This window comes from Homarus americanus, unplaced genomic scaffold, assembly GCF_018991925.1.
Source record: "Homarus americanus isolate GMGI-L3 unplaced genomic scaffold, GMGI_Hamer_2.0 scaffold23598, whole genome shotgun sequence".
NCBI lineage: Eukaryota > Metazoa > Arthropoda > Malacostraca > Decapoda > Nephropidae > Homarus > Homarus americanus.
The window spans coordinates 2,035,550-2,054,480 of record NW_024731054.1 but is presented as its reverse complement, the minus strand read 5'-3'; the positions used below and the strand labels follow the sequence as shown (position 1 = coordinate 2,054,480).

At 36.6% G+C, this 18,931-nt stretch overlaps 1 protein-coding gene across 1 annotated transcript; it reads left to right on the top strand.

Annotated features, from left to right (window-relative positions):
• Positions 1–1,831: 1,831 nt before the first annotated feature.
• LOC121867489 (F-actin-capping protein subunit alpha-like) lies at positions 1,832–16,834 on the top strand. The gene is made up of 6 exons (XM_042367437.1): positions 1,832–1,983; positions 6,685–6,748; positions 8,009–8,232; positions 9,384–9,562; positions 11,483–11,633; positions 14,512–16,834. The coding sequence occupies exons 1-6, from the start codon at positions 1,942–1,944 to the stop codon at positions 14,713–14,715; spliced, it is 864 nt and encodes a 287-aa protein (XP_042223371.1). The 5' UTR covers positions 1,832–1,941; the 3' UTR covers positions 14,716–16,834.
• Positions 16,835–18,931: the final 2,097 nt, after the last annotated feature.

Sequence of the window (18,931 nt, the reverse complement as noted above, 5' to 3'; positions counted from 1 at the left end):
ATCCTTGCAGTTTTATTGAATAATTTATGATAAATGAAACCTCGTATTTTGTGTGATTTTGTAATGTGTCAGTATGTTAAGAGTTGAAAAGTTTTTCTTAGTAGAGTTCGATGGTTTGGAGGCTGCATAGTGCTTCGAGTATATATATATATATATATATATGAGCTAATCTAAAGTTTGCACCACAGGGAAAAAACAAGAGAGTACATAGTGGGTGGCGATGGCTTCTTCCTGGTGTTTGTGCTGGCCGGTGTGGTACCCTGAGCCCTGCCTATGCTGCTGAGGAATCGTGGCCGAGGATTGAGCGACTAGTGTGTATAACTCTGGGGATGTGCTCGCGCCTGAAGGTGTTGGTGTGTAAAGGACTGCTGCCTGTTGTGGTTGTGGGGGAGGACACCGCGGCTCCAAACAGTGACGTTCATTGACAGCCAGAGTAACTGCCAGACCTCAGCAGCCGGGTCCAAAGTACCAGACCATTCACCTAATTAAGTTTTATTAGGAATTGTTTATGTATTTTACTATTTCAACTTTACTGGGCGAAGTCGTATGCTAGTATTTGTGGAATAATTACCCAGTGGGTGACGTACAATGGCCAATAGTAGCTGGTTAGGTTAGGCTTTTTTCACATTTCTCAATCTACGAAGCCCTGGCCATCAAGGGTCATTATGCATTCATCAAACTTGCATTGCTAATTCTCTACTCCATTTTTCATTTTGAATAAAAAATATATTAAAAGTTGAATTTTTCGAAAAATTTCATTTCATTTCGACCATTTTCATTTGAAACGAGATTTACTGTCTAAAACGACATAAATTGGTTTTATTTCGACTTTAAAGGAAAGTTGCGACATAGTGTATTTCAATACATACACACTTGTCATCCGAAGTGGCTCTTTCTTCATCTCAAACGCCTTTATTATAAATTGCTGTTGGATTTAAGGAAGCATGAATTTATCGAAGTGGGTATTTACACCTGATAGTGCAAATAACAAAGGGTATAGAAGGGTAATTGGTTAATTTATAGTAGAGGGCAAAATTGATATTGTTTTTTTTTTTCATATTGGCAAGTTCAGACAAAAACAATACGATTTTCATCTATGACACTTTTGGCACATTTTACCCATAACCCAGATATCGGGAGTTGAAAATCAGACAACCTGCCACTGTGTTACAGAAAGTGACACCTACGGTCAGAAGCTGGTGGGCCAGGCAGGTCAGCACTGACAATGAGATCATGTTTCTGAGCAATGCAAGTGCATCGGCTGCTGTGGCCTAGATCCGATCCTGCGTTGAAAGTGCGAGTAACTTGGTGACCTGGGTGTTCGTTTATCGGAAATTTTTAATAATTTAATGACCATAGCTATCTATAGGATATTAGAAGGGAGATAAATTGAATGAGATTTATCTTGGTAAAAAAAGAAAGAAAAAATAATATATATATATATATATATATATATATATATATATATATATATATATATATATATATATATATATATATATATATATATATATGGGGATTGAGGAAAGCACAGGTTAGCGTAAAAAATTGTTGAGTATAACTTTTGACATTCCCTTTAAATGGCTCTTATTTACCATAATAACATTATCTACACTGCCTTATAAATATATGTTACAGGTAGGTGTGTGTTGGAGGTGTGTCCATGAGGTATGTTATCAGAAGAGGAGCCATATGGCCACCGTGAGTCATCGCTGATAACACCATAGAGAATGTACCGTCATGGCCTCTAGAGAAAACTTTTCTACTGTTCCTCGTATCAAAACAAATTAATCTATTGAGTTATGACAGCAGAAATGACACACGGTTTATCGCTGTTTGCTTGGTAAGAAGACTGATGAGTAAAATACATTAGATATACCATTTATGGTAAAGAGTGAGAGAGGAAACACGTAGCGGAAGTTCGGGCAGTGGAAATCCAACATGGCGTCAGACTTCGGAGACCAACTCCCTGATGAGGAAAAGGTTGAGTTATTTCTTAGTGTTTTGACATTAGAATTACCATTAAAGCATGTGTAAGAAAACATAAACTAATAACTGTTACATACACCTAGAAAGTTTGGTTGTGGTGCCCCCAGATATGTCTAAATACTATCTGTGGGCGTATCCTGCCTCGGACGGATACGAGACCGGCTTGTCAAAAATAACATATCACTAGCTGTAGTGTTGCTAGAGGAACTTAATATCCAGCCTGAGTGAAGATGATGGCCAACAGAGCCCTAGAGTGGCAGGTGAGGCGACACAGTGAATGTGAAATAAGAAATTGAGAGCAGATTAGGAGTGGTTGTGGGTGTTTGTTTACATTCTGGTTGTGTCACCTGCCAGGCCCTTAAGTTCTCTATACCACACTGTTAACCACCTTATTGCTTTACTAACTACCTTACTCTACCGTAATATATTCAGTGTGTGTGTGTAAGATTAGTATTTCCTTAAAAGTGATTCGTCAGGCCAGTGAGTATAAGAGTAGATAGACTTATAACACTGGTGATCCTTGACTCTTGATAAATTATCCAGATTTATGAGCACCATTAAGTAGTTTATAGGAATTGACACTTGGAGGGCGAGAACATCATTTTTGTCATCATTCAAACTATTTAGTCATCCAATATTACAGTGTTAGGTAATAGAGCTTATACTATGTTGATTGACTAGTACCTAATACAATCACCAGGGTCATGAGCTTCCGTGTACTGGGTGCCGAGCTTACCATGCAGTACCTTGGCTCTCAGTATCAACACTGTTGGTAGTAATCCATAACTTTGGTAGACATTAATATAGTTAATAATGATAAAAAGTTCAAAATGAATTAGGGTCAAGGAGAAGGTTGCCTCTTTTTACCTTGTTATTTTTTGACGAATGTTCGTGGATATTTGGTAAATGTTAAGAAAAGAGAATTTTGTATTTGTTAAATTTGGTCCTATAATTCTTTATGATAAATCTGGCAACATATGTGAAATCTACAGAAAATTCTATGACAATTTTCTTCTATGATATTTCTGTGGCAAATGCATAATAAAGAAGATAAGGCACTCGAAAGTTATGGTTAGGAAATTAACCTCGACATACCACCATTATCGAGTGACCCGCTTTTATCTTCAGAAATCCAGTTGCACTTGTAATTGTTGATTTGCGACAGTTTTGAAGGTCAAATTCATTCATAACGGCAAAATACACCAGAAAAATATGTTTTTGAATTGCTTGAAGATTATAGGACTAAAAGTAACTTACCGAAAGTGATTAGGTTAGGATGCATCTTTTAGTGACCAGACAAGGTTAGGCAGTGTGACCTACAGAAAAATCATGTTACATAGTGGCGACTGTTTCCTTAATTTGAGGTAATACCGGAGTTTATTTGCAACCCATAATTAAATAATGGGTTCATTTAATTTTGAATAAAATTTGTTAAAACATGAGAATTTGATATCTTGATTTTTTTAGGTTTGGTCCAAGTTAACCTGACCCTTGGTTTTATGTGAATTTTATTCCATACGAAAATAACACAACCCCTTTATAGCCCCTCTTTTATATATACACCCCCCCCCCCCAAAAAAAAAGAATTTTTAATGTCTCTCAAAATGGAACTAAGGGTTTTGAAGGTTCTGCAGGGAAGAACCCAATGAAATTTAACCTGATATGTGACTACCGGAATGCATTTACCAGCAAGATTAAGGGTACTACTCTGTTGTCATGGATAACAGTGGCACACAATAAGCAGCAACGTGATGAAACTTTTTCATAGAAGATAAATCATTACTTACCATCCTGAACACAGTGAATGGCCACTCACTGTGATGCCATTACTCCAATGTTTATATCCAGGATGTTCCATTTCATCCACAATACTTCCAGGACACTTTTAACAGTTCATTTCCTCCACAGGAACTCCTTGCTAGCTACTGATCTTTGTTTGATTTATCGGAGAGAAAATTAAACAAACCTAACTTGCGGTACCTAACCAAACTTAACCTAACCTAATGTAACCTTGGTTTGGAAGTTAGGTTGGTTTGTTATATTACTGATAAATTTTGTAATGTTGGAGGGCATTCAGTCCTATATACAGCTGCTCCTCGACTTAAGACGGGGTTAGGGACCCAAATCCAGTCTGTAAGTCGAAAATGCTTACTGGGTAAATAATACAGTACTTAGAAAATCTAAAATGGGCGTCTCTTTTTCTTCTCAGCACCACAAAACTCTCACTTTTAAGCTCGCCAGCCATTTTAAAGTGAATTACAAACGAAAATTTTGTCAGTACATGGCACAATCACTAAAGTTGGGACTCGAAAGTACGTAATTTGATAAAATTTTGGTAAGACTGAGGCGGTCGTATGTCCAGGTGGTCATAGGTCGAGTATGTCGTAAGTCGAGGAGTAGCTGTATATAAAAGTTCAAATTATGTAAGTTCAAAGTTAAAAAAACAATTCCATCATTCGATTTAAGAATTATATTTTTTTCCATTTTCATAATTTTCTCTTAGATAATAGTGGCTAGCCCATTGTAGCAGGTGTAAAGACCAACAATTTTAAATTGAGTACTGTAACAGTGAAATATATATATATTTTATGGGTGCTTTCACATCCAGGTACCCAAGCCATTTAACATAATAGCTTACATAGCCGGGTGCTGTGGCAGTGTGTATAATACTGTACAGCTAATGTCATCGGCAAATTCTAGACTTCACTGAGATAATTTTTATGTTTTTAGAAATGAAGGTTAGGTTGGGTTGGGTTAGGTTTGGTTATGCAACATATAGTTTTCTTTGAGAGTATTGTTCTCTTATGTTGATAATTGGCTTATAATAATCATTGTGTACACCCAAATATTTCATTAAAATAACATTATATGGTATTTTTAAATATATTGTTACAGTATTTTTTCTTTGAAGGAATATATTTCAACTTTTATAATGGTAATCGGTGGGAAAATGTGGTCTGATTTACAAAACGATTTTCAAGAGCAGAGCTCTTTCGTAAATTAGGGAAGGCCTGTACAGTATTTGGTAAATTTTTTGGAAGCATTCCTATGGATAAAACAAATTGCCTCGGATGTAAACAGTGGATGTCGCATCGTAGTGCACAGGTGTAGAATTGCATTCTGGATGGATTAAACCATATTACAAAAACATTTTCCTCCCAAACTTTTTGGGTTAATCATGTATTAGTTATTTAAGGAGTGGAAATTTAAGCACATGTTTGTTTACTGAAGGATAAGGCTGTGGCTTAATTTTTTTAGAATGTTTTGATTGAATATTTACTTTTATTTTGCATAAAGGCAAATTCTGGTAAGAGGGGGTGTGGTCCCATCTACATTGCTAATTATGGGGTTGATGATAATAATAATAATAATAATGTACAGTAATAGTATTTATTCATTAAAATTGCCATCAGGTTTACAATTGTATAGGCATGTTTATAAACTATGCAGTTATACAGTTCAGCTTCAAAGACAAGTAGATATATAGTGCATGTTAACCATGGAAGTACTGTATATAGTTTCTTGTATGCCTAGACAGTGCAGGTAAACAACAATGGTAAACAGTAAGACGATTTGACCAAGGATAGTCGACAAAACTGTCAGATGCTTATTTCCAGGATGGTCCTTTGCTTAGGTTTATGCTTGGTCTCTTAATCTCTTAGTGAGAACAAACAACACTAGTCAACCAGACCTATCAGTATTCCAACTAATACTGGTAAAGGTTAATCAAAGGTTTTTAAATGTCTGATAAAGGCAAAGGTTTTTTGTTTTGTTTTTTGTCAATATCAGCAAGTTCACCAACAATGCATCCACATTTATTGATCACTTGCGATAAAATTTTCACAAATGAAAGTTCACCTTCAACAAGCACATCAAGCCCCACAATGTGGCAAAGTAAACCCTCAACATTCGTGGATGTGATTATTCACTGCTACGACCATTGTATACCTGCTCATCCTTCAAGATCATGTGATTTGGTTATTCACGGTTTGTTGTCGCATTTCCCGTAGTTCTGCGGGCCATGATTCTGCGGGATGCCGCACATCACAACAAGTACTTTCAGTCTCGAATCTCCATCACAGTAACACCTGCAGCTCAGCTATTTTTGCTCTTCTTGGTGACTTTTTGTCTTTACTGATGCCTCCTAAGCATACAATGAGTGGGGTGAGTGTATCAAGTGCAAAGAGGCTGAAGAAAGTGTTGACTTTAAGTCAAAAAGTGGAATTGCTTGATCACCTTGTTAGAGTTGATAGTGAGGCAGCTGTGGGACGCCATAATGGAATTAACGAGTTGACTGAGCACTCAATCGGGAAAAAATGAGGCAGAAAGTGCTTAAGTAACTTTTCAAACCCATGAAACTAACATGGAAAAAAGGGAGCATGACCCTTTATCCACCTAATTCCCATCCAATATCACCACCATCATTATTTTCATTGGTGAATGCAGTACATTACTATTTTTTTTACATATATTTGATTTATTTACCATGTACAATATTACCCATAAAAAGTACCTCTTCGAGGGTGTCAATCCCCTAACCCCATTTTTCCCACAAGGTTTTAAGTTTAATATTCGTGTACTATTTGACATTCACAGTGTTTTTCAGGAACAACATGGCCCCATGATTTCCATCTGGTTATTTATAATTGCAGTGTATGATGTAGTATTAATTTTAATATGATGCATTATTTTCAGGTGCGGATTGCCTCAGATTTCGTCTTACACTCCCCTCCTGGTGAATTCAATGAAGTCTTCAATGGTATGTTTGCCACATCTGTGTACAGTACTGTCATTATAATAATATAGGAAGTACCGGTATTTACACATTCAGTTTATCAGACACATTGATCTCTAGCTTTAAAGGGTAGAAGGTTTTGTTATGTAGCTATATATTCATAATTCTGTATGTACAGTACTGTACTTGTTTCCTTATGTATTGTTTATAAAAAATGATTTGCGGAAATTTCAAAGACGACACAAGTTGACATTTCTTTCTTCCAAATTACTGTAAGAAAATTGTTAAAAATATTGATAAGAATAATGTATTAACCACTTGTGTACTGGGCTCTCTCAGTGCTCAACAAAATCATCTGACATTAGCCAAATAGAATGTTAAAAGTGGCATCCCCATAGTGAAGGGGTTAATATACAGTACGTTTATGACATGGTAGCTCCAGTAAAGATTTTATGTTAAATGTTGAAAAATATTTTGTCTCTTTGATTGTGTTCTGTATGGGTCTACTTGGTGGACCACTTGCCTCTTAGGTTCTCTTCCTCTTATTGTAGGTCCTGTACTAAAATCACATAAGTACAATACCAAAAGAAAACATTAGAATACTGTACTGTAATCTTGGTATTTTTGTAACAAACATTCATGTAATTTATTGTGGTGAATTTACTGAGTTGATGTATGCAAGCCATGGTCGAGTATGCCTGTTCTGATATCCCAGGTGTTGATGCCTGTATCCACACTTACTGAGGCTACATTTTACTTGTTCTCTACATACACTCTTATTTTAAACATTAATCATGTCTTATGTCTGCAAGGGTTGTAGCATGGAAGTGGCTGTAGTGCCGCCCTCTTGCCCTTAGGGTGACTGGTTCATGCCCTGAGCACCCCAGTTCACCCAGCTGTGAATGGACACCTAACTTTGTAAAGTAGTTATGGTGGTGAAGTGAAGGTAACTGAATGCAGTGCTGGCCACACTGCCTCCTTTAGTGCCAAAAGCTTAGTACATAGGTTGCTGTCTGCACTGCCTTTAAAAGGCCATTAGGCTTGTGGGACCTATTTCCACTGTCTGCACTTGGGATTGTACCTGTAACTCTGGCAGCAGATGTAAAAGGAGTTGACTCGGTTTTTGTTCAGTGTATATTACACCCACATCTAGTAGTGTTCAGTAGTCAGAATTTTTTGTTTGTCATACACATAATGATTTCCTAAACATTTTCCTGCTTGTTATCACATTTGTTATACTTGTCTCTATTGACATTATGTAGCATAATGTATGTTGGTTTTCAGATGTGCGAACCCTCGTCAACAATGACACCCTCTTGCGGGAAGGTGTTGCCCGAGCAATTGCCGAATACAACAAAGACCAGCTGACCCCAGTGAGGTTGGATGGACAGAATCACTATGCTCTTGTCACAGAACACAATGACCTTGGAGGTGGACGTTTCCTTGATCCTCGGGCAAAACTCACATTCAAGTTTGATCACTTACGCAAAGAAGCGACAGATATGAAGGTTTGAGTTTTACTTTTGTAATACCTGCTACTTAATCCTGTGAGTCCTTAATATTACAACTTTTTTGCACATAAGAATTAGTAACTGACTCCAGATGTGTACAGCATGTATATTTATCAAATTCAATCTGTATTAGTTTTCTAAGGCTGTTTTAAGATGTTCTTGTGTCATCTACATCTTAGTTAGAAGGCTGAATAATTGTGGTAGTAAGGAAATATATTGCTTCATGTAGTGTTCTTTATATTAATAGCATGTGTCTATGCTTATATGTGTCAAAGGACTGTATGTGTTGGCTATACAGAGGTCTATTGAGCACACGGTTCACATATTCTTATTCCATCACATTTTCTCATGGGATTCCAGATTTACCAGTCACTCCATCTACTCTTATCCAGTCACTCTATCCTCCACTCGATCATCTATCCAGTCACTCAAATCTCTCATCACAGTTAGATCTACCCTTTGTTTACTTAACTAATTTACAAGAATGGAACAGTTAGTCTTGATTTTGTCCTTGTCAGTGCATGTCACTTGTACACCAAATGCCCACAACTTGACTATATCCACTTTAAATCGTGTAACTAGCATTCAAAGAGATCACATGTCAACAAGCAAAATTCCCTCCTAACCATTGTTCTTTCATTGCAGTCCCAGTCCCTCTCATGGTAGCTTCCAACATCTGCTGGCAAACTGGATCATGCACCAATCACTTCATTCCATACCAAATTCTCATTTAACTTTATATTCTTGTTTGGAAACGAACACAATATACAGCAGTATCGGTTTGGTACATTGTGTCATATTGTATCAACAAGAAAAGGGTCAGATAGGGGTTATTTGTGTGTGTGTATGTACAGTACAGTACTCCAATTACTGTATAGCTTAATAATTTTTACTTAAAATATTCTATTCATTTTCTTGAAATTCTTCATATATTCATCTCATTTCACTGTCTTTTGTCCCCACTGATATTTGTGTGTGAGGCTCCCATTCCCCAAACCTTGGTTACTATTTTAGTTGTTTTTTGGGACTTGTAGCAGTTGTAATGTAACTACTGTAGTAAAGTTTTTTGCCAACATTTACTTTGATTATATAACTTTTGTAATACAGTAGTGATTATAACAAAAAATAACATGTTTTGGTGTATGCAGGCATGTGAGAGCGACCCAACCACAGAGAGCTGGAGGAGTGCAGTAGAGACACAACTAATGCAGTATTCCGGTGACCACTACCCTCATGGTGTTTGTGCTGTGTATGCTAGGGCACAAGGCTCAGCAGTAACGCTTACTATGTGCATAGAAGATCATCAGTTTCAACCTAAAAATTATTGGTAAGCAGGTACTGCCACTTACTGCTATGTCCCTTAACCCAGTACTTTTTCCTTTATTCCTTACCTGTACTATTTTACTAGTTACTATTTTAGAATTACAACTGAGAAATCCAGCGGTGTTTGGACCTAGAGTGTGCCGGATGTGTGAATTTCCTAAAGGAGATCAGACCCTGTATGCCTCCCTCCCTCTAGAACCCATGAAACATTTCCAGTTCCCAAGGTATATTAAGATTCAATTTAATGGTGCATAGCATTAAGCAAAATTTTCTTTAAAAATTTACAAAGCAGTACAGCTTTATAGTATTGGCTGTTACTGAGGAACGATGTATCACCTTGCAAGAATAATGTAGAAAAGTGTTAAATTTAAGAAAATATAGGCAAAGTAGGCAGCAACATGTTTATAGATCTATTTTCACTTTAACATCTTACGTTCATGCTCTTTCTACATTATACCAGTTAGGTAATTAGTTGCTACTAAGTACAATAATAGCACATGACTGTACTGTATGTGTTATTTTTGTAATACTATCTTCTTAACAGCCGAACAGCATTTAACTTAGTCCGGGTATTTACAAATCATGACACACATGACGGTGGTGGGCTATAATTTGTCATATTTTACCAAGGGAGGCAGTCTTAGCCGTTTGAGTTTGCATTTTGTTGAACACGTGATTGATTTCTCATTGCGTCATTGATATTTGTTTTACACAGTGTACGTTCACAAAACCAGAGAGTAGTGCTGCCACACATGAACCCAGCTGATAAGTGGCAGGTGGGGGTCATTTGTTGTCCAAGAATGCCAAGATTTTTTTTATACTGTACATCCATAACATGATAATTGCCTCTCTCTTTCTTCATTAATATTCAGGTATCACCCAAGATAGTCTCCATTTCTAGTGTTTAACTTTTTTTTTATGCAGTTATCCCCATTTAATTTCTTCCAGAATAAACATGAACCCTCAGATCTTCAATTTATTTTTCTTAGATTTTCCTCATACCTACTGGAATTGCTTAGACCACCTTAATGTCACAGTTTCAAATGGTTGGAGGATGCAGTGCAGAAGAACTTCCTTTACTGGCTCCTCTTTGGGTTACATTTTTAATCCTCTGTCCACACCCAAGCCTCAGTGGGCATCTTTTAACATGAATACATACATGTATTATTATTTGTACATGTAGCCAAAATGATTTTCCCTTAAGTTACATTGCTGAATATTTATAGACTTAATTACCCACATTTTATGCAGGAATGGAACCCTCTAAAAATTCAGGTGTTTACTCTAGTTTTATCATTCTGTAAACTATGACAGAGAAACAGTTAAAACTTCTGTTTTACCAGGGTGATTCAGCAAAGAGTACATTAAATTGGAGGATGAAATCCTTGGATAATTCTAAACCACAATGTCTCTTTGGTAAAATGTCAGATTCTGCATAGTTTCCATGTTACAATACATTTAAGATGTTGTATTAATGAGAGTGAATTTGAAGGAAACCCCCATAGGTTTTTGTAATCGTTTATTCACAGATCTCTCCAGTGTGACCCCTCTTTGTTAATACCTAAAGGAAATGTTCAAAGTTGCCCCCTTCTGCTTCAATGCAGGCCTGTACACGTCGTACCATTGATCGTCTGACGTTTTCCAGAATGCCTGGACTATGCTTAATTTGCTCGCACCTGTCACAAACATGTGGGCATATGCAAAATCTGACATTTTGCCAGAGGCATTATGATTTATAATTATCCAAGGATTTCATCCTCCAATTTAATGTACTCTGCTGATTCACCCTGTATAGAGAAATGGGTACTTGTAGTCAGTTCATACGCCTGGGGGTAAGTTTCTACTGAGTTCACAATGTATTTGTATTTTTATCATTCAGTGGATATTACAAAAATGGATATAAAGAACTTCATCATGACTGTAGGAATGGTCGGTGGCGATCAACGTGGACAGTGACTCTAGGAGGTGGCAGTGTGGAGCTCAAAGGGGTCCTTAAGGTGCAAGTTCACTACTATGAAGATGGAAATGTCCAGTTAGTCACATCCAAAGATGTCAAGGGTAATCTTACGGTTGCTGTAAGTTTCTCCTTTTTGTTTATTTTTTATTTTTTTTTTAAGAATTTGATAAAATGAGGTACAGTTCTTGGCTGAGTTAAAGTACTGTAACCCATTTTTTGGTCAGTGGCAGATTTTACCCATACCTCAGATAATCTTAACAGACTCACGTACATTATTGCATTTAATTAACTCAATCAGTAATCTCAGGTGTGTGCTGACTCATTCTTATTTAATGGTACGGTATTAAGTGCTGTTATTTGTCCTACAGTATGCCTTACTCAGGTGTGGGTCCTTCACTGTTACTACCTCTCAGATTGTTACTTTGTTATTGTTTCATATGATGTATACGGTAGTTTAGTCAGGGATATACAGTACAGTATTTAAAGTAGAGACAAATCTGCTTGGAAATTGTATGAGTTATTTATTTCTGTACGAGAACCAATGGGCAGATGGAAACATAAAGGTTACAATGCTGAACTGTACAGTACTAAGAACCAACCAAGGCATCACATGTCCCGCCTTCCACTCTTATTTTTGCCCTGATCAGGTAAGTATGTTGATTTTAGGAAGTAAAGGTGAACCTTGAGATGCAATATTCCACTTTAACGATGATTATGAATTAAGACCATCTCCCTATATACGATCAAAACAACTCGCTTTGATGATATCCATCAAATAGCCATCGATATCCATTGGTTGGACTTTTTTATCTCTAGTGCAAACTATGGGTTGTATATAGTCAAAGTAATCGCTGTCTTGCAAGGATTCCAGTAATGCAAATTAAAATTTTCTACGTCCAGTCCGTGACATTTTATAAGGAAACAATATTTAACTCTATGCATGACTCATCTCTGCATTCACTTGTAAGCCTACCCACGCACCGCCACAGGGCCAACCCACTACAGCCCTGTTTGGTTCTTTGTCTTTTGTAAACCCGTCATCTCTCTGTTCCACATTTATCAGCCAGCATCGTACATTGTAGTGAGAGGACAGCACTAAAATTTAGATTGAACTGTGTTTTGGTGACTGTGAAGTGATATTTTCTGTGTTTTTGTATTGTAAGGTGCTTCGACTGTTGATTTGAAAATGTGAGCAGTGTCGGCTGCTATCATTGTTCTTGTTATCGTCATTTGCTCAGTTTTTGTGACAAGTGCTTTGGCTCTGTTTTTGTGACTGTGAAGTGAGCAGTGTTACTTTGAAAATGTCTGGGAAGGCCAAGGCATCCAAGACAGCCATGTCTCTGAGGTGAAGCTTGACTTTGTTAAGCATCATTAGACTCCCCAGAGGTTGTGTGGGAGTCAGAGTGACATCTCCACTCCACCTACGAGAATCCCTTTAGCCTCGAAGGGGACATGTGATGATGATCATGCTTATTCTTCACGATATGGTGAGTGATGTTTATTTTGTACTGATAGTAGTATTGTAGGAATTATTTTGTTGGTGATACATGTGTGTTTGGGAACTGGCTGGGAATGTATCCCATTGAACCCCATGTTATAATGCTCCCTATCTACGATAATTCACCCAGTGATGGGCTTTTCAGGAACCTAACCCCATCGTATCTTGAGGTTTACCTGTAGTTGTGTGGTCTGGAGTCTCTTCTGTTGTGGCCTCCTGAGATAGAAAAATATGTACTACATACTGTATGCATTTGACCTCAAAGGGGGCAAAAAAAACAAACACAATGTAACCTGACTCCTGGTTAAGAATTTTTACTGGATTGCACAGTCTGTCACCCCCAAACACCTCACTGGACTTACCTCAATCCATTTCAGCTTAATGTTGGTCATTTATCCAAAGTTTTTTTGCTATTTTTAAGTATTAGTAAATCATTTATGTGAATTCTTCATTGAGATTAACCTTAAAAAAGAGAATTCATAAATCTATCTTCCAATTAGTAGACTATTTCCGTTAACCCCTTCACTATGGGGATGCCACTTTTAATATTATGTTTGGCTACTGTCCAGATGATTTTATTCAACTCAGAGGGGGCCCCAGACATAAAGGGTTAAAGAAAAACTGTCTTGACTTTGAAGTTGAATCTAAGAAGAATGCATATGGACCTGATAAATAGGCAAAATAAAAATCTTGCACAATAACCCTTAAATATTTTTTTCTTTATTTATATACCTGTATTAACATCCATCGGGGTTGTTTGAATCTGCATCAGAGCAACACCTGTGATCACCTACCTTAACTCCCATAATCTAGTGGTAACCCTTGTCATGTGTGGTCATAGTTTGTATCACCTTACATCTACAGCCTCTCACTTGGCGATTCCTTTTGAAATATTGACAACTTGACACCGAATGACCAGTCAGGTGCATGTAGAGATAAATTACCTGCACCTGATATAGATCATTAATCCTGGTACACTGGTGATGAGCAGCCCATTTAAAATATTATACCACTAGTCAGGAATGTGTACGAGTTGATCTTGGCACGAGTTAACTTTTGACCTGATGTGATTTAGTCTGACTTGATGCCAAGTGAATCTTAGAGAACAGGGGGAACTCACCTGGAGCCACCACTGACACAAACTATTATTTGCTGTCATTCATTCTAGATACTGTGACATATGTGTTATCCAAGAGCTGTAAAAATTTGCATAATATATTGAAAATCTTAGAGGCAAGAGTAAGTCCAAAAAAGACCTTGACATGTTTTCTTGTTCTCTTATTTCTCAAGGAATCTCATCTCCCCAGTAGTGGGAGTATACATAAAGAAGGTGTTATAGGGTGAGGCAGGAGTGGAGAAGGATTTGCAGGCATAGTGTAATGGGACAATCTGGAGGATATGTTATCATGGCTGCCTCTTAATGGGGGTTATTAGAGGTATACATAGATTAATGATAAAAGGAATACTTTTATTAATTCATGATATTGCATCTTTTCAGGGTGAGGAAGAGACGGCTCGAGAACTGGTGCACTTCATAGAGACGGCAGAAAATGAATACCAGACGGCTATCAGTGAAAACTACCAAACTATGTCGGACACAACCTTCAAGGCCTTGCGCCGTCAGCTGCCTGTCACGCGTACCAAGATTGACTGGAATAAGATAGTTTCATATTCTGTGGGAAAGGAGCTTAAGAAGCAATAATAGTTAATGATGGTACTATGGAACATTTTAAAAATGAGTATCTCTATATAATGAATTAGGGATAGTCTTTACAGTGCATTTGGTATTCATAATTCCCATTGATTTATTGTCAGTTGTTGAATACTTCAGAGTTAGATCGTTATTTTGTCCTTAAGCATTATTAAGATTGGAGATTATTTTAATTATTGTTTCTTAGTTAACCTAAATATGTTGAGAATAATCAGGTATTGAATTTTTTTTTGTCTTAATTGATCAGTTTCCCTTTTAAAGGTAGAGGTGAATATATTGCTTTTGGGCTTCTCTGGGGTGAACCATGCCAATATTTCTATGATGTTGTGCACTGTTACTGAAGGTTAAACACATCTCTTGTTAAACTGTTGTGTAGATCATCAGAAACACGCAGCAAGAGTACGCCCTCATGTAGAACGGAACATTGAGCTACATTTACTATTCAGGATTATTGGGAAAAACTCGTTCATACATATACCATCAAGAATTGTTCCATCATGTGCATTTTTCATTGCTTTAAATTACTAGAGGTTACTTTGTAATCTCAGTGTTCCACCTTTGGTCGATGTCTTCCTGTGCGCTGTTTTTGATTGTTTACGCAAGCATCAAGCGCTGGGGGCAGCAGGCTTTCTTACATTAGTTGCAGACAAGAATAAAATGGGCCTGTTGGGGATGTCAGTTTCCTTACAGTCTCTGTTGCGAAGGTTAGTCATTTTGTGGCTCAAGCTGATAACTTTATACAAGTTGGTCCATTAGGTGTGATCCCCTGACTGCTGTGATGCCTGGTTATGTAAAAGTTTGCTGGGGGTTGTGTCTGTTCCTAAAGATGGCCTGCTTGCTGACTGCTTGATGGTGTTGATTATATAGTACATATTTATCTAATCATTTACACTTATTGTTTAAGAGATGATTTTGAAGTGCTACCTATCATGCCAAGTGCATTACAGGTCAAAAAATTTGTCAGGTTAAACTCTCCTGAGGGTATTTCACTTTGTCCTAATGCACATTATTTTGGGTGAAGCGTGGTAAGATGAGTAATGGTAAGCCTAGAAAAGGATTTATACACTAACAAATGAATTTTAGCTTTAACTTTTACCATAATATGTGATTAATATACATACACAAACATAAATTGTTGTTTTTTTTTTTTTTTTTTTTTTTTAATGAATGAAAATGAACATGATTTCAGCATACAGGTTGTGTGGTTAAGTCTTCCACCAAGTAGTAGGGATCCAGATACAGTACTGAGCATTATAAATTACTTTGGGATTGGACTTATGAAAAGTGTTATAATAGTTACCTCATCCCTTGCAGCTATATTTAAGCCAAGTTTTGTGTGTCCAGTGAGGGTCATCAGTTATTTGCTATGATGGATGACCTTCACTAAGGATTATATTCATAAAATTTTGTAAAGAAGAAAGATATAAAAATCTCATTTAGATGAATCCAGTTGATCACACTGTCAAGTATGTGCTCACGGAAGTTTGAAATTTTGTGAAAGTCTGTGAGGGAATTGGGCAGAATTTACATAACCGAGGTTGAAATGAGGTTGTTAGATTTTACTTAAAAAATTATCTTATTGTGCTTGTTGATACACCTGTATTGATTTCCTGAGACTTTTCAAGAACTTAATTCTAGGCTTGTCATTGCTGAGCTTGTCTACCAAGACAATTCCAATATTGTAATGGCTGTCGTTGACTGGAGAATGCTCTTGATGCTTATTGAACACTTTGTTTATCACTTTTGTCTAGGAACGACTGCTTTATGTAAAAAATATACAAAACGTTATCCCTGGTTGGATCCTTTTCTAGTGATTATAATTTTTGAAGGTTATATGGGTCTGTTTTAAACTCCTTGGTGTTACTTTATAATTATGAAAGGATTTATGTTTCATAAGTAAAAACAGTTGGGCTTGTTTTGCACCTGCATTGGAAATCATTGCCAAAGTGTTTTTCTTGTTGGTTTTCATTTAAAGGAGCAATATACAAATCAATTTTGTTTTTAAGGCATAAAATCCTTTTTAATGTTTATGGGACTTTAGTTAATCCTTATCTTCTACTTGTCAGTCACACCATTGTCATACCAGTTAATAAATCTTGCATCTCTGAAATCATTAACATTTCATTTTATTAGGGTCCCACCTAGTTGGAGGAAGAATATCGTAATTACCCTGCCTGTTTTTTATTCATCCACTCCTGTTCACAATTTCTTGTAACTAGACTGTCTCTCAAAATTCCTAATATATCTGAAAGAAATATAGCTGCCTCACCAAGACCTCTGAATACCAATGGTGACCATATGACAAATTCCCAGAGTGAACTCCCTGTTGAGCGGTGGTGTGGCATACAGGCACCATGGGTGAGTTTTTGCTATGCAAACCGTTATTGCTGCAGTGATATTCCCCATTTTGGGTACTTGTTCAAATGATTAAAATTAATAATGAATTTAAAGATATTACTGAGTTTTGTGTACAGTACAAGTATCCCTCATTTAACAATTGTTCACTGCAATTTTTTGGTATAGTGATGTAAATTTTGTAACACCCTTTCTTATTTAACAATTGTTAATTTTTGGTTTAGCATGGGTGTGTATGTATGGGAAGTGAAGGTCTGTATTGAAGCAGTGACTGGCCAGCCACACACTCCCTCCCCCTATGTGATGTCATAGCATACAGGAAGCAGCCTCACACATCTTTAGAGTAAGCTTGGTGACAACCTGGATGAACTGTTGTGAGTATATTTGTATCAGTAAATGTGAGGAAGAAATAAAACTAATAATAAATAAAATAAAAATAATGCATTGGCATTTTGGCAATCATTTCATGGGACACGAGACAGAGAATGGCCGAGAAATCTGCCACTGCTTCCCTCTCCCCGTTCTGTGGGTTAGCTGCTGAGCACGTAAGAAATGTTTAATAACTATGTTTTTGACCTTATGATATATATATATATATATATATATATATATATATATATATATATATATATATATATATATATATATATATATATATATATATATATATATATATATATATATATATATATATAATTATTATTTTTTTTTGGCATGTTCTATATGAACAGTTGTGTGCATGTAACAGTAAAAGAAAATTACATTTATCTATCCGATATTATGAGTTGAGCAGTAACATAGCTCACAGCTCAGCCTCACGTGCACTGAGTGCTAGTGGGTGGCAAGCTAGTGACTTGGCTATGCAATTACGTACCTTATCCTTGGATATTATTCCTTCTTTGTACTTCCTCTTTTAGTATATTTCTTATCCCTTATTTAGCAATCATTTTGCTTAACAATCGTTTTTTCAGGAATGCATCCCAATCGTTAAACAAGGGATACCTGTATAGTTTTACATTCATATCTATAGGTGAAAAGTTGTTGTTAAATATTTCAGTATATCTGAGGCTTTAAATTAATAGCTTGAATATAATAAATAGTTATTGCTGTGGAGACCTTCAGCAGGGCTTAATATACCCAGCCAGGTCTGTCCCCCACCCCCCTCCTTTTTTTTTCCTCGTTAAATGGGTAGTTTACTTTTGTATTGAAATTTCTGTCCCTAGATAAGTAAACCCATATTTATTAGTTTCATGATCAGGGTGTATTCTTTTTTCTTAACTCTTAAGCTGCAGCCCTGGAAAATATGACTATTCTGCATTTGTCCAGTGAAATTGGGTTTTTTAAATCTTACAAAAATAGCAAACTTTTTTCTAAATTTATAGGCAACAATACAGAAAAAGGGGAAACGTCTTCACTTACCTAATTTGTTTGATGGATGTTTTTCTCCACTCGTAATTCCATTATAATAACACAATAATGGCCAGAGACCTGGTGTTACCAATTGAAGTTTGGATGTTGGTCAGCAGTTGCTGATACTGGGGTGTTGGTAGGTGGCAGTGTTACCATAAGGTTGTCAGTGGGTTGTGTTTATTTCTTTACTTTGCTATTTTACCTTTACAGATATTGTACTGCCAATAATTTCCTCTTGCATTTCCTCATTCACTTACAAACTTACTTAAAACAACTACAAAGGCTTCTGGAGTGAAGCAGGGAGTGTACCAGTGGTGGCTGGCCTAAAAAAAAATGCAGGAATACCATAGACATTTAAATGTCTCATTGGGGAATGTCTTATTTACATTGGGGTCAATAGACATTGGCTGCAGTCCAATGGTTAAAGGCTTCATAAATGTTA